Source organism: Curcuma longa, unplaced genomic scaffold (assembly GCF_044706935.1).
Source record: "Curcuma longa cultivar G26 ecotype Majalengka, Jawa Barat unplaced genomic scaffold, ITB_CL_G26_1.1 contig_21788, whole genome shotgun sequence".
NCBI lineage: Eukaryota > Viridiplantae > Streptophyta > Magnoliopsida > Zingiberales > Zingiberaceae > Curcuma > Curcuma longa.
The window spans coordinates 1-13,332 of NW_027431738.1; the positions used below are offsets into that span (position 1 = coordinate 1).

Genomic DNA, 13,332 nt, shown 5'->3' on the forward strand with positions numbered 1-13,332 from the left:
AAAAAAATTTAGTTGCTCAGAGGATGTGCCAAATAAAAAGTGCGGGATAACAACCCAGCACATCCCGTGAGCAACTACATTTTTATCATTTTAAAATTTTTTGTGTGCTTAATATTATAACCCAATTTAGGGGAAATTTTAAATGGCTTAACTGTAAGACAAAAAATAAACAAATTTAAAAAATGACACTGTATACTATTATGAGTGCCCAGAAAAGTTCCGGGCGCCTGGAATGTTTTGTTGTGCAAAAGAAGGCGTGCAGGTTAGCAGTCACTCGTGTGTGTGTGTGTGTGTGTGTGTGTGAATAAACAAATTTAAAAAATGACACCGTATACTATTATGAGTGCACAGAACAGTTCCGGGCGCCTGGAATGTTATGTCGCGCAAAAGAAGGCGCGCAGGTTAGCAGTCTCTCATGTGCATGTGCATGTGCGTGTGCGTGTGGACGGTCGCGTGCTTAGTAACAGTGAGCCAGTGACAATTGGTCATAAATTCATTGATAATTATTTTATTGAGAACTTACTGGTTTCATCTTACCCCAGAATTTCATAGGAGATCATCTTCCTTCAAACATAAATTTTAAATCCTAGTAAGGTTAGGATCAAGCCTCGTACCATCAATGGGCATAAAAGAAATCTTAAAAGTTGTAACAAAGAAAATTGAATGTCCCATACAATTTTTGTAAAACATAATAAGCAATCTACTCAAACCTTTTGGCTCCTGGATTAACTTTAGAGGCTTAGATGGTACAAGGCCAAACCTCTAGTTGTCATGTAAACAATAACAAATAATCAAATTACTTATACTTGATCAACTGCTAAAATCCTGAGGCCGCATTTCTTCATCCTATTATACATTTACACTCTTCTAATCAATTGACCCATTTGGTAGTACAACCACACAAAAAAATGTCCATACAAAATTAGGTGTTTAATCAAGTTTGTTACTTTATGCATGATTTTTCCTTTATGGTGGCCAAATGAGATGAATTATTACTTATGAATAGTAGTAGAATGTAAAAATACATCAATCATCTTATAAGACTTTTGCAAGAAAATTAAAGTAAAATGATATGTGTTTGTGCCATTATTGAAACTCTAATTTCTGCAGCTTGGTGAAGCACTTATGGATTATAAACATTTTTACCAATATCCAAAATGCTTACAATTATTCTAAAGTCAAATAATTAGAACATGCATGACAAATGGTAAACAATTTAACATTAACCTGTAAGCTGAGCAACATGAGTCAGTTCTAGAAGCCTAAGAAAACGACTACCTTCAATCATCAAATTTAGATGATAGTCAATTTTATTATGATCCCTAGATGTCAAAACCAGATGGAATCTCTTGGGTTGATGCTCATGCTTTCTTACTAGATTTCGCCATGGTTCTAAAAGTCTCTGTTGCTGCCTAGATAAATTTTGAAAGGGTCCATAGTGACCAACCATGACCGTGTATGGCATATGTGGTCTGCATGTGCAATTTAAAAACCTGAATTTATTTTTCCAAACCAATTTAACGCGACCAAATTAATTTAACACTCAAAGTTAACTATTTATTAGTGTGTAACTTGTGAGTGTCAACTTAAACACCTGTATTTATTAGTGATAAATAATTTAAAGATCAATATGCATTTTTTCTAGATATTTTCAATAATGACCACATATGCCTCCACGTACTGCATTTCTATGTTAATCAATGAGACCAACACATATGGTCTACGTATGCTTTTTGAAACCTTAATTTTCACCAGACTGATCTCCATTGAAGAATTACTCAAATGCAAACTTCTTAGACCAATGAAACAAACAGCTCGCTGTGATATTTGATAAACAAACTCTAATAAAATGCACATTGCATAAATAATTAGGCAAAAGTCCATGATAAACCTAAAAAGCATATAATATTTTCAATCAACCATTACCAACTGAAATCGAAACTTCCTCATATATAGGAACTTGCGAGGGCCTGAAGAAACCCTATCCTTTTCATCATACTTGGAAAGCAATAACAAACTCTCAGGCATCGACGGAAAATACCTCGAAGTTAACTTCTGGGAGGGGTGGGAGTTCCCGCAGAAAGTCAGCGGGCTTCTTGGTGCTCCTCCGCATTTCCTCCTCGACGAGCCGATCGACCTCTGCGGCTACCCTGGGATCGCCGTAGTCATCGTCAATGTAGGGCAAAGCATCGACGACATCCGCATCGGGACCGGCAGACCACGCTTCGCGGACGGCATCCGGCGGCGCCTCTAGCATGAGGATCTCTCTGGCGGCCATGCTTCTCTCGCTCTTCTGCAAAAAAGGTGAAAACCTAAACCCTAAATCCGTCACCCCAACGGCCCTTCTCTCGCTCAGTAAAAGCGATAGGGCAGGGCAAAACCGATCTCGCGGTTGATAGTATATTTACTGGTATTTTATTAAACAGCGTACCAACATTCAACTTTCGCAATTACGTCCTTCTAAATTTGTCAAATTATGCACTTCTTTTTAGAGGGCACTTTTTCAAATCAAGCTTGGAGGATATATCACAAAAAAAAACTAGTGATTTAGTTCGATCTTAATTCCATACTTTATTTAGTTTGTTATGAGTTTTTAAAATTTATATAATTCTGAATAAATTTAGCATAATTTCATTATTGAACTTATGTTTAACAACAATATACATATATTCTTGGACTCCTTTGACTTTGCCATGTTAAAAATTTTAAATTATAGATATTATACGATTATTAATTAGATTTAATAAAAATTCATTGATGACTCATCAGTGAACTTTTATCAAAAGTCACTTATGACCTTAAGCACATCCAAATCAATTCAAATTAGAGTCAATGCATTTCTAAAAATTTCTTTAAATGTTATCATGCCCTCCAACCTTAGTTTCATACCCTAAATAGGTAAGGTTATAATGACTTTTTAAAATTTATACAACTTTTAATAAATTTGACACAAGTTTGTTATTGGACTTAGCTCTATTATATTCATTCAACAATAATAATGTGTTTCTAAGACTCTAATAATGTTAAAAAATTTAAATTTTAAAAATTATATGACTATCAATGAATTTTAACTAAAACTTATTAATGAACTTAAATTTATAACAAAATCAATGTATATTCATGCCTTCCAAATTGATTTCACACATTATTTAGCATGCTATTAGTTTTTTTTATATATATATATATATATATATATATATATATTAAATATATATATATATATATAATTTTGACCTATTACGGGTTTTTTTTAAATATATCTTATACACCGGACTGCCTTTTTTTTTTATATAATTTTATTATAAAATTATTAATTAACTTAGATGTACCATATTCATTCAATAATAATTATACGTTCTTTAAACACTTCCTTTTGAATTTAATTCTGCACAACTATTAGTGTTTTTTTGGCTAAATTTTACAAATTTAAAAGTGTGACTTGCGATTTAAATATCTGTGAAAGTTGAGTGGGCTGTTCACTAAAATGGTGTATATATATTCAAACTTTTATCCAAAATTTTTTTAAGAATATGTGCTATAGAATTTAAAGTTTTAAAATAACAATTTGTTTTTCAAAAATATTATATGTATATTAATATTTGGAGTAAAATATTATATAAAATTTTAAAATTTTTTGTTTTTGAATTTGGATATATATACAGAGGTATTTTGTAAGACCATAATATTAGAATTCATCTGGGTTTTTGAATGATCAAGAAGCTAAAAGTCAAAATGCACACTCTTCTCAAATTTTCAAATTTATACAATTAAATGCACAGTAGAAATAATTACATATCAATTTTGATACAACTATTATGAGGCTACTAATTTTACATTTAAAAAAAATAAAATTGAATCAAAATTAACCAAACACCGTCGCATCACCTCACCTCGTGAATTGACTAATAAATATATATACACACTCCGCCACCTCAACAATCTCACATAATCGATTTTATAATTATCTGTGAGGAAGTAAATCAGAAAGTTACAATTAACCACGACGGAGGAGAGCATTGTCTCGACTTCATCGAGATTCAATTTTGACTACTTCAGTAACTCTATTCCGTCGTAACTAACTCAACTATATCTCTGGACAACTATTATATATATATATATATATATATATATACACTTCAGTAAAAAGGTAAAATCGTCATCCCAACGGTCCCTACACGATCGACTCCATGATCATATGTGAGGAGGTAAATCGGGAATTTATAATTAGTCATGAAGGAAGACGATATTGTGTCAACTTTATCGAAATTCAATCTTTGTCTACTTTAATAATTCTTTATCATAATCAACTCAATTATGCCCCGATATAAGGTATCAGCTCAGCTCCATTAGATGCAGAGATAAATTTGTGAGGTGGCGTCACCGTCATTGCTTTATCTACTATTGCTATATCTTCTTCCTCCTGTAGTTTGCAGCAAAACCAACGCAACAAAAACATGTCTTTCACACCATCCATGTCTCAATATGCTTCGGAGACTTGATTGCATGGTAATATCCCTCTTGCTGATATTGAGAGTGCTTATCCTTGCACCAAAGCTTGCTTTGCTTCATCAACCATCCAACATGGGCTCATTGCTCTCCATTTGCGTACATAAGTTAATCGTAAACCGTCAGGGATATATAGATACTCAAGAACTGCAAACAACAACAATTGCATCTCGTGCTCCCCAAGCTTGTAAGCTTGTGTTCCCATGTCACAGATACTTGCTAAGGCATTGCTTACAGTAACAGTAGTATATGTGATCGTTGGCTTAACTACTGAAGCTTTAAGTCGACATGACTTCCCTGAAGATTTCATCTTCGGAACAGCTTCTTCAGCTTTCCAGGTAAGGCTATCCAATAACATTTCTCGTAGTTATTTCTGCAGGAGAAGTTAATGGCGTTTCCAACCAATCCTAGTTTGAAGGAGCTGTTAAAGAGGAAGGTAGGGGACCAAGTATATGGGATACTTTCGCAAGAAAACCAGGTATATATGGTTTGCATCTACAGGAAGAACGAAGATTGTATATTTCTGATTCTGTATCTAAACTTTAGAATAATGATCATCAGCAGGGAGGATTTTAGACTTTAGTAATGCAGATGAAGCAGTCGACCAATACCATCGATACAAGGTCAAGTCCTCATATCATTGCCATCAATGAGCATTCATCTGAAGTGTTTTGATATTCTGAAAATTCCTTAATGAAACTGAAAATGAAGGTCTGGCATCATTAGTATATTTTAAGAGAAGTTCCAAAAGAGATTGCGTGACTTTGCCTGAAACCAATGATAGTTCCCCTCTTGCTTGTTTCATAGTCTAAGCAAACTCTTATTGCCTGTCTCTTGATGGAACTAGACTAGTTGATAAAGATTGCCATTCTTTGAGGTAAAATAGAAAACAAAAAACAAAAAAGGTTGTCCTGTTCTTGAATTTATAGGTAAGTTATTTTCTTTAATCCCAGTGCTCTTGTACTTTCATAATGCATGCTAACATTCATCTTCTACTCTGTCTATAGGTCGACGTAGAGTTGATGAAGGACTTAGGCATGGATGCCTACAGATTCTCAATTTCATGGTCACGGATATTCCCAAGTATGCATAAATTTTTGGGCATTCAGCTCTTGAATATTTTCTGCTTGCACAAAATAACAGGCTTCGCTGTTCGCAGATGGAACTGGAGAACCTAATCAAGAAGGAATAAGCTACTACAACAATCTTTTAGATGCTCTGCTAGAAAAAGGTCAATTTTAAGTGACCATGACAAATCAAATATATTGAGACCTGAGGAATTTCTTGTTGTTCATTTTATGTTCCAGGAATACAACCATATGTTACGCTCTATCACTGGGATCTTCCACAGGCTCTGGAGGATAGGTACGATGGATGGTTGATCCCAGAGATAGTGTAAGGATTCTACCTGATGTCCATTATATAAGCTCACCTCTAAATCTGAGAGAAGATAGTGAATAAAGTAATTAACAACCAACTACTGCAGAAAAGATTTTGAGCATTACGCCCATACTTGTTTCAAAGCTTTTGGGGACAGAGTGAAGCACTGGATCACCTTCAACGAGCCTCATGGATTCTCAATTCAAGGATACGACACAGGTCTGCAAGCTCCCGGAAGGTGCTCTATTCTATCTCACATGCTATGTCGCAGAGGCAAATCATCGACTGAACCATACGTCGTTGCCCACAACATCCTCCTATCTCATGCTGCTGCGTTTCGTACTTACAAGTACCAGTTCAAGGTAGTCCATCGTTCTTGCTCGCTCACAAATGTTCATTGAAGAATATCGATATATATATATATATGTACAGAGAGAGAGCATCATTAGGAAGTCTCTAACCTGTAGGAAAAGCAAAACGGTTCTGTTGGAATCTCTCTTGATTCCAAGTGGTATGAACCTATATCAGAGGCTCAAGAAGACAGAGACGCTGCTCAAAGAGCAATTGATTTCGAACTGGGATGGTAAGTTTGTATGAAAAAGTCTAAGCAACTTTGATATGGGTAAATTAATAAGCGTACGTTCTGAACAGGTTCTTGGACCCTCTCATCTTTGGGGATTATCCCCACTCCATGAAGGAGCTCGTAGGAAGCAGACTGCCAAGATTTACAAGTGAGGAGTCCAGGTCGTTGGCTGGTTCCCTGGATTTTATAGGCATAAACCACTACACCACACTGTATGCTCGGAATGATCGAACAAGAATCAGGAAGCTGATACTGGATGATGCTTCATCAGATGCCGGCGTTATCAAGACATGTATGACAAAATCAAGCACTGAAAGTACTTGCACTTGTTTTAACTTCGATGATACAACACCATGTTAATCTTGCTCGTGGTTTTCACAGCTTCGCGACATGGAAAGAAGATTGGTGAAAATGTAAGCTTCACTAGTGACTTTGTGAAATGATGATGTTCAGATTTACGTGATTAATTGTGTCGTCCTTTTAGGCTGCATCAGGATGGCTGCACATTGTGCCGTGGGGCATCCGCAAGTTAATGAATTACATCAAGGATAACTATGATAATCCACTGGTTATCATCACAGAAAATGGTAATTGACACCAATCTGATTGAGTCAGGAATAATCAGCTGGTACTTATACTTTAGTTCAACAAATATTACAAAATCAATTCAACTTTGCAGGCATGGATGATCCTAGTTTCACTAGTCTGGACAAAGCACTGAATGACTATAAGAGGATACAGTTTCATTCTGATTACCTCTCTTGTCTACAAGCTGCAATATGGTAAATTTCTTTTAAACTGGTTCGTTTGAGAGAACACAAAAGTACTACTCCCGATCATGGCTTTGTTCCTTCTTCTTGACAATTAACATCGATAAACTCTGCAGGGAGGATGGTTGCAATGTACAAGGCTACTTCGTGTGGTCGTTACTAGATAATTGGGAGTGGAACGCTGGCTACACAGTTCGATTTGGCCTCTATTATGTTGATTTCAAGAACAATCTAACTCGGATTGAGAAAGCTTCTGCTAAGTGGTTCAAACATGCACTGAAAAGGGAAGATGTCATTGTACAGAACCAAATCCAGTAAAATGTCAGATTGGGTGATAATACAAGTTCAATAACTTCTTCATTCCTGTATCATATTATATTGTTTCAGTACACTAGCTAATCATTGCGAAAATGTAAATATGCATCATATCTCGAAATATTTCAAACATTTATCAACATTTTATATGAAATTTATGGATTCAATCAACAAGTTCCAAATGCTTGGAGAAATGAAAATTTTGGATTCAACCAATCCCCATAAGCTTGGAGAAATTAAATATTTAGAAAACCCTGTAATATGTTTTCAGTAATATCATATACAATAATCATACAAGCCCCTAAACACATTGTGGAAACATACTCATATGGTTGCAGTATCTTGGTTTTTCTTGTATACATAATCTTTTGCGAAATAGAGATAGAGAACAAGTTGAAATGCGCTGAGTCCAGCAAGAAGCCAATAGAAGTAATCAAGGTGGGCATGGTTCAAATTGTTGGCAAACCAACTCTCCCCACCTCTACTTGTTGTTTTGTCAATTACAGATATCATAAATCCGCTGACGAAGCTACCTATGCCAAAGATGCCCAAGTAAAGGGCGAGCCCTAGACTCCTCAATCCATCAGGTACCTGGTCATAGAAGAATTCCTGCATGCCAATTAAGGCGAAAACTTCAGAAACCCCCATCAAAATGTACTGAGGAAGCAACCACCACAAGCTCATTGGAATTGTGGCTTCAGGCTTGTCCAAGAGGTCAAATTCTTCAGCAATCCTGAGCCTCCTCTCCTCCACCAGAGCTGCAACTGACATAGAGACCATGGAGATTACAATTCCTGTGCCAATTCTTTGAAGCATTGTGATGCCAGAAGGAAGTTTTGTCAACTTCCTGGCCATTGGCACAAGAACTCGATCATAGATCGGAATACAGAGAACTATGGAAGCAGCTATGAAACATTGCAGAGCTGCTGGTGGCACATGAAGTTTAATGCCAATTCGCGTGTCCAGCGTCCTTCCTTGCTTTGTGAACAAGGTTGCTGACTGAGCATAAACAACCGTATACATCAAGCACATCGACCATACAGGGAATAGTCGAAGCAACCTTGTAGCTTCTACATCTCCAGTCCTGCACATGACTTCAGAATAAGAACAGAGTATAGAAGATTTCAAGTTTTACAAACAGATAACAGTGTACTCTTACTCAGATTGGTGCAGTCCTCTATCTTCCACAGTTATAAATCCAAGGTTTTGTAACAATTTTCTTGCTAGGGCAAGAAATTTATCGCAGGCACGAGCCATTGGGCCCTCTATGGAAAGGTAGATGCGGTAAGTCCTAGTTCCAAGCAAGAGCATCAAAAGAGATGATAACATCACCATGCATGGGATTCCGAACCCAAGACCCCAACCAATATTGTCCTGGACATAGCTTGAGAATGCAATGGCGACCACAATGCCAATGCAAATTCCAAAGTACCACCAGTTGAAAAATATTCCCCTTGAAATGAGTTCCCTGGGATCGCCTTGGTCAAACTGATCAGCTCCAAATGCTTGCACACAGGGCTTGAATCCTGCTTGAGCAATTGCCACCAGATACAAGGAAATATATAGCAAGACCAGGCGGATGGAAGGTGGGCAAGTGGTTTGATCTGCAATACTTGCACCTTCATATTTTAACGAGTAGAAGATTGGCAAAACAGATGATAACGTCAGCATGCCTAAGCCCTGTGGTTTCCTCCATCAGAAGAATAAAGAAACTAGATGCTGTTTTATTGAGGAACAGATTCATTAGAGCAAAAGAAGACAAAAAGTTTTACTAGTTGTACAAATTAGGTTGTCTGCGTGTTAGCACTTCAATACATTCAACTATACAAATAATGCAAATTAGGGTGTTCTTTGAGGTGGGCAGCTGAAATTTTCAGCATCCGTTATTTTTTTTTACCTTGGATTACTCTGGAACCTAGGAGGTGCCTTATCATGCATTTAGAGGCTGTGATTATATCACTAGTAAAGGAGAGTTTCACGGGAAAGCTTTAGATGTTTGAAGATAATAAGATTTTTCATATTTTCTCCATTGGGGATGTGAAAGGAGTTTAGGGAGGATTTAGGGAAAAAAAAAGAACATGGGCAATGGATTTGCCATTTTGTTCTAATGTTTTTTCATAGGATGTTAGAGTTAAATTCTCTTTTTATACTGAAACATGCTAAATTGCTTGTCTTTCTCTATACATGGGAGACACAGACTTCAACATTTGAGCTTGTGGCACAGCAATTCCATAATCTAGAGGTATCAAATCTGGATACACAGGTGTTTGATTTGAGACAGCAGAATCTAGCAAACTGTGTTAGAGCTATCTCCAACCCCATCTAGTGGTTCCAGAGGCAAATCTGATCCCAAAAGTAATTCCTCTTTTTATATATTCATGTCAAACAACCAAGCATACACGGCAGATTAAAATTGAATTCTTTAAGATCCAATTCTTCACCAGTACTTGATCTCATCAATTATTTCTTTTCTCGGGGATTAAATATACATACGGGATATTAGAAGTAGACTAGGCTGCATATTCAAATGAAAACCTAAATATAGCTCATGTTGGACAAGTTCTTTTGCTGCTTCAAATCAAGTATAAATACACTCATGTGTTAATCAGTATGACTTAAGTAATAAATACCATGCAATTTTAAGTACACCAAATTTCAATTATAAAAAACTGAATCCTGTTTCAAGGAGTTGATCCTTAGTGGAAAATTAAACTCAAATGTGTACTACTTTGATAAACAATACATTAGTCACGGAAATGCAAAGTGACCAAGGACAGCACCTTTTTAATGCTCAGCCCACTTCCACAAACAATGAAATTTAACACTTAAATTTCAAGGAAGGAAATAAAATATTGCTACTCAACTTATGTGCCTAATAGCCATGCATTGTTATTTTAAAGAAAAAAATGATAAGAGTTATGGCCAAACAAAAACTCTTTGCAAGCACACCCATGGCAAGAAAATAACTTAAGGATTGAATATCACACTTTTCATGATCTTTCCTTAACTCTCTAATGGTCTTCACATAACATAAGTCACTAACTCATACCTTTTGCAGAAAATAAATTAAGAATTGAATATTGCACTTTTCATCATCTATACTTAACTCTCTTATGGTCCTAAACATCACATACGTGAGTAACTCTTACCCTTTTTTTAATAGAGGAACATTCCATGTTTGGCCACAAAGAAGGTAATTTGGTTGAGTATTTTATAGTTCCTAATATGAAAATCAAGGAATAATCCTCGAAATTCCATAAAATTGTTTACTTCGGCAGATAAATAGCAAGGGCACTATGTGGTAGGATGAACAATGGTCTATCAACTGATTCGAGATATTGGAACTCGGCATCTTTTTGAAAATACAACTACTATGTTTCTTTTAAAGCCACTTTAACTCATTCTTCACGATAACAAGTAAATATGATCCCACAATTTATATGTGAGTTCAACTATCTGAAGAGTATCACTAGTTTCTTTCATATGGAATTTGCTACAAGACATCCACTTAAATGAATCCTTTTTCCAATGCAGAGAAGTAAACAGCTAAATTTATTCTCTCTAGTTGGGTTCAATTTTTCTAAATTTTGTGGATGTATGAGGATTTGGGCGCTCATTTATTACAAACAGAATGGCTGCAATGACACAGTCTGATCAATTTTGATCCCTTTTTCTGCTACCAAAATTTTGGGAGAATTGAAGTTTATCACTAACTTTTTGCTCCCAAAACAGTTGTCATTCCAGCTAATAAAAACAATAAAGTAGGAGAAGAGAAGATGAAAAAAAGAGGAAGACTGACCAGTAAATAGAGGAAGGAAGAGATGAGGATGGTCCGGAAGCGACCCAGGTAGCAATCAGCGACGAGGGCGCCCAGGACTGGCAGCAGCGACCCCACACCATTCCACACGTTGATCGCCGCCGCGGCATCTGCCGTCGACACTCGGAGAGGACCGGTGAGGTAGGAGATTAGGTTGGCGGAGATCCCATAATAAGCCATCCGTTCGGGGATCTGCACCCCTGCACTCGAGGATCAACCTCCCGTGATCAACAGAAAGGCAGAGATTGGGTCGGAGGAGGCACGAGAAGGAAATAAGGAAAGAAGGGTTTGATTTGATACCCATGATGAAGATTGCGGCGGTCCAGCCGCCGGAGGCGGATCTGGAGGCGGGACGTCCTCGGTAGTCGACGACACCCTGGATCAGGTCAGAATTGGAACGGAGGAGCGGATCCGTGGCCATCACCTGCCCCGATACATGTGAATGTGATGCGTCGTTGGGCGATATTCGAACTTGGACAGGGGACGGTGGACCAGAATCTCAACGGCGTCCCTGTCCAACACTATTCCAGAAAACTGCTACTACAGCGCCGGCGATTCCAGTGACACACTACCTTATCTGACTAGCTGACAGACGGGCCGGACCGGGCTGGTCAAAAACCCCACCAAATCTGATAACTTTAAATGTTTGAGGAAATAATCTCATTCTTAAATCTTTTAAATAATCTTTAACAAGATTTGAAAAGTCATTTAGAGGAGAGGAAGATAAAGATAATCGAAGAGTGAATTAAAGCTCCGGGCATAACTGAATTGATTATGGTGAAACAGAATTGATCTCGACGAAGTTGAGACAATATCTTCTTCCATCGTTGTCTATTACAGTTTTTCGATTTACTTACTCATAGATGATCGTGGAATCGATTATGTGAGACAATTAGGATGACAGATTCCATCTAGAAGAAAAAAGGGAATTAAAAAATTAATGATTTTTGGATAAGAATTAATATAAGGCACTAACTAGCACATGAATTTTTTTTATTAATTAAAAAGAACTTTGTACACAGTGAAAAATTAAAAAGAACATTGACTGCCATTTTATTCCATGTTTTGGAGCAACCGTTTTATTTCATGGAGCCATTATCGTAATAACACACCGTTTAAGTTTAACATGGGAAGTGCCCGAGCAAGTGGCTTGCCGATCGATTTAGCGTGTCCAAATCGCTCGGTTTGTTGTCGGACGCACCGAGTCCGATCGGACGGGCTTGGGGCCGACGCTTACTGCCTTCTCGCTTCGGCAGCTCAGGAGACCGCTGCATCTCCTCCTGCCGCCGCCGCCGGCGAAGCGTTGGCGTTCCACTAGCACATTGTTTTCTTATTTGGATGCAATTTGGTTTAACTAATTCACTAGCACATTGTTTTTCATCTCTGAATACTTAGATGTTGAATTTGATGTATAAAAGTCTTGTTCTGTGTTGGGATTTTGATGCGTGACCGCCATGAAAAAATTTTGGTGTCATTTTTGGTTATGCTGATAAACTGTGTTAGTCAATTCAAATAAGAGGAGGGGAAAGGAGAAGAGGAGGAATAAGAAGTGTAGTAGTACTAGAGAGAACACCTTGATTGGAGGAGTCATCTTGCTAAAGAAGTTTGATACTTAGCAGAAGATGCTCATGACTCGGGAGGAAGGGTTTTGTCCATGTGGAAGATGCTTGTGATGAAGATGGAAGATACTCATGGCTTGGGCAGAAGAGTTTTGCCCTTCTTGCTGAAGATGCTCAGGGTCACAGAAGACAATCATGATGAAAGAAGAACTGCAAAAAGACTTATCCACTTGCATACTAGGTATTGGAGCTTCTCGCGTGTTGCTCAATAGGTGGAACGAAATTTTTGCTTATGTATGGTTGGTTGGTCTTATCTAGTGTAAATTTAAACGAAACTATCTAGCAAAAAGGAAATTTTTTTGGGGCTCAGATTATCCTTGTGTTTGACAACATAGCTCCCCT

At 37.2% G+C, this 13,332-nt stretch overlaps 2 protein-coding genes across 3 annotated transcripts; one reads left to right on the plus strand and one right to left on the minus strand.

Annotated features, from left to right (window-relative positions):
• Positions 1-4,686: 4,686 nt before the first annotated feature.
• On the plus strand, positions 4,687-7,675 carry LOC141817760 (beta-glucosidase 25-like). Of its 2 annotated transcripts, none has more exons than XM_074705387.1 (13): positions 4,687-4,844; positions 4,918-4,984; positions 5,068-5,129; positions 5,514-5,589; positions 5,666-5,737; positions 5,814-5,901; positions 5,993-6,248; positions 6,354-6,469; positions 6,538-6,761; positions 6,851-6,882; positions 6,954-7,056; positions 7,149-7,251; positions 7,356-7,675. In XM_074705387.1, the coding sequence occupies exons 1-13, from the start codon at positions 4,710-4,712 to the stop codon at positions 7,555-7,557; spliced, it is 1,536 nt and encodes a 511-aa protein (XP_074561488.1). In that variant the 5' UTR covers positions 4,687-4,709; the 3' UTR covers positions 7,558-7,675. The 2 variants fall into 2 exon arrangements, with proteins under 2 accessions (XP_074561488.1, XP_074561489.1); XM_074705388.1 differs by having other exon boundaries at positions 5,071-5,129.
• A 106-nt stretch (positions 7,676-7,781) lies between these two features.
• On the minus strand, positions 7,782-11,905 carry LOC141817761 (protein NRT1/ PTR FAMILY 5.10-like). Its single transcript, XM_074705389.1, has 4 exons — positions 11,672-11,905; positions 11,354-11,571; positions 8,714-9,234; positions 7,782-8,638 (listed from the first exon to the last, which is right to left on the minus strand). Exons 1-4 carry the CDS (start codon positions 11,790-11,792, stop codon positions 7,879-7,881), a joined length of 1,620 nt encoding a protein of 539 aa, XP_074561490.1. The 5' UTR covers positions 11,793-11,905; the 3' UTR covers positions 7,782-7,878.
• Between the last annotated feature and the right edge of the window lie 1,427 nt (positions 11,906-13,332).

What these genes read in the sequence shown, in the direction of transcription:
- LOC141817760 (XM_074705387.1), top strand. Translation starts at nt 4,710, where the DNA reads ATGTCACAGATACTTGCTAAGGCATTGCTTACAGTAACAGTAGTATAT. An exon ending in CAGCTTCTTCAGCTTTCCAG is followed by an intron (nt 4,845 to 4,917) that starts GTAAGGCTATCC and finishes AACCAATCCTAG; the next exon opens with TTTGAAGGAGCTGTTAAAGA. An exon ending in ACCAATACCATCGATACAAG is followed by an intron (nt 5,130 to 5,513) that starts GTCAAGTCCTCA and finishes CTCTGTCTATAG; the next exon opens with GTCGACGTAGAGTTGATGAA.
- LOC141817761 (XM_074705389.1), bottom strand. Translation starts at nt 11,792, where the DNA reads ATGGCCACGGATCCGCTCCTCCGTTCCAATTCTGACCTGATCCAGGGT. An exon ending in CGCCGCAATCTTCATCATGG is followed by an intron (nt 11,572 to 11,671) that starts GTATCAAATCAA and finishes CCTCGAGTGCAG; the next exon opens with GGGTGCAGATCCCCGAACGG. An exon ending in CTTCCTTCCTCTATTTACTG is followed by an intron (nt 9,235 to 11,353) that starts GTCAGTCTTCCT and finishes AGGAAACCACAG; the next exon opens with GGCTTAGGCATGCTGACGTT.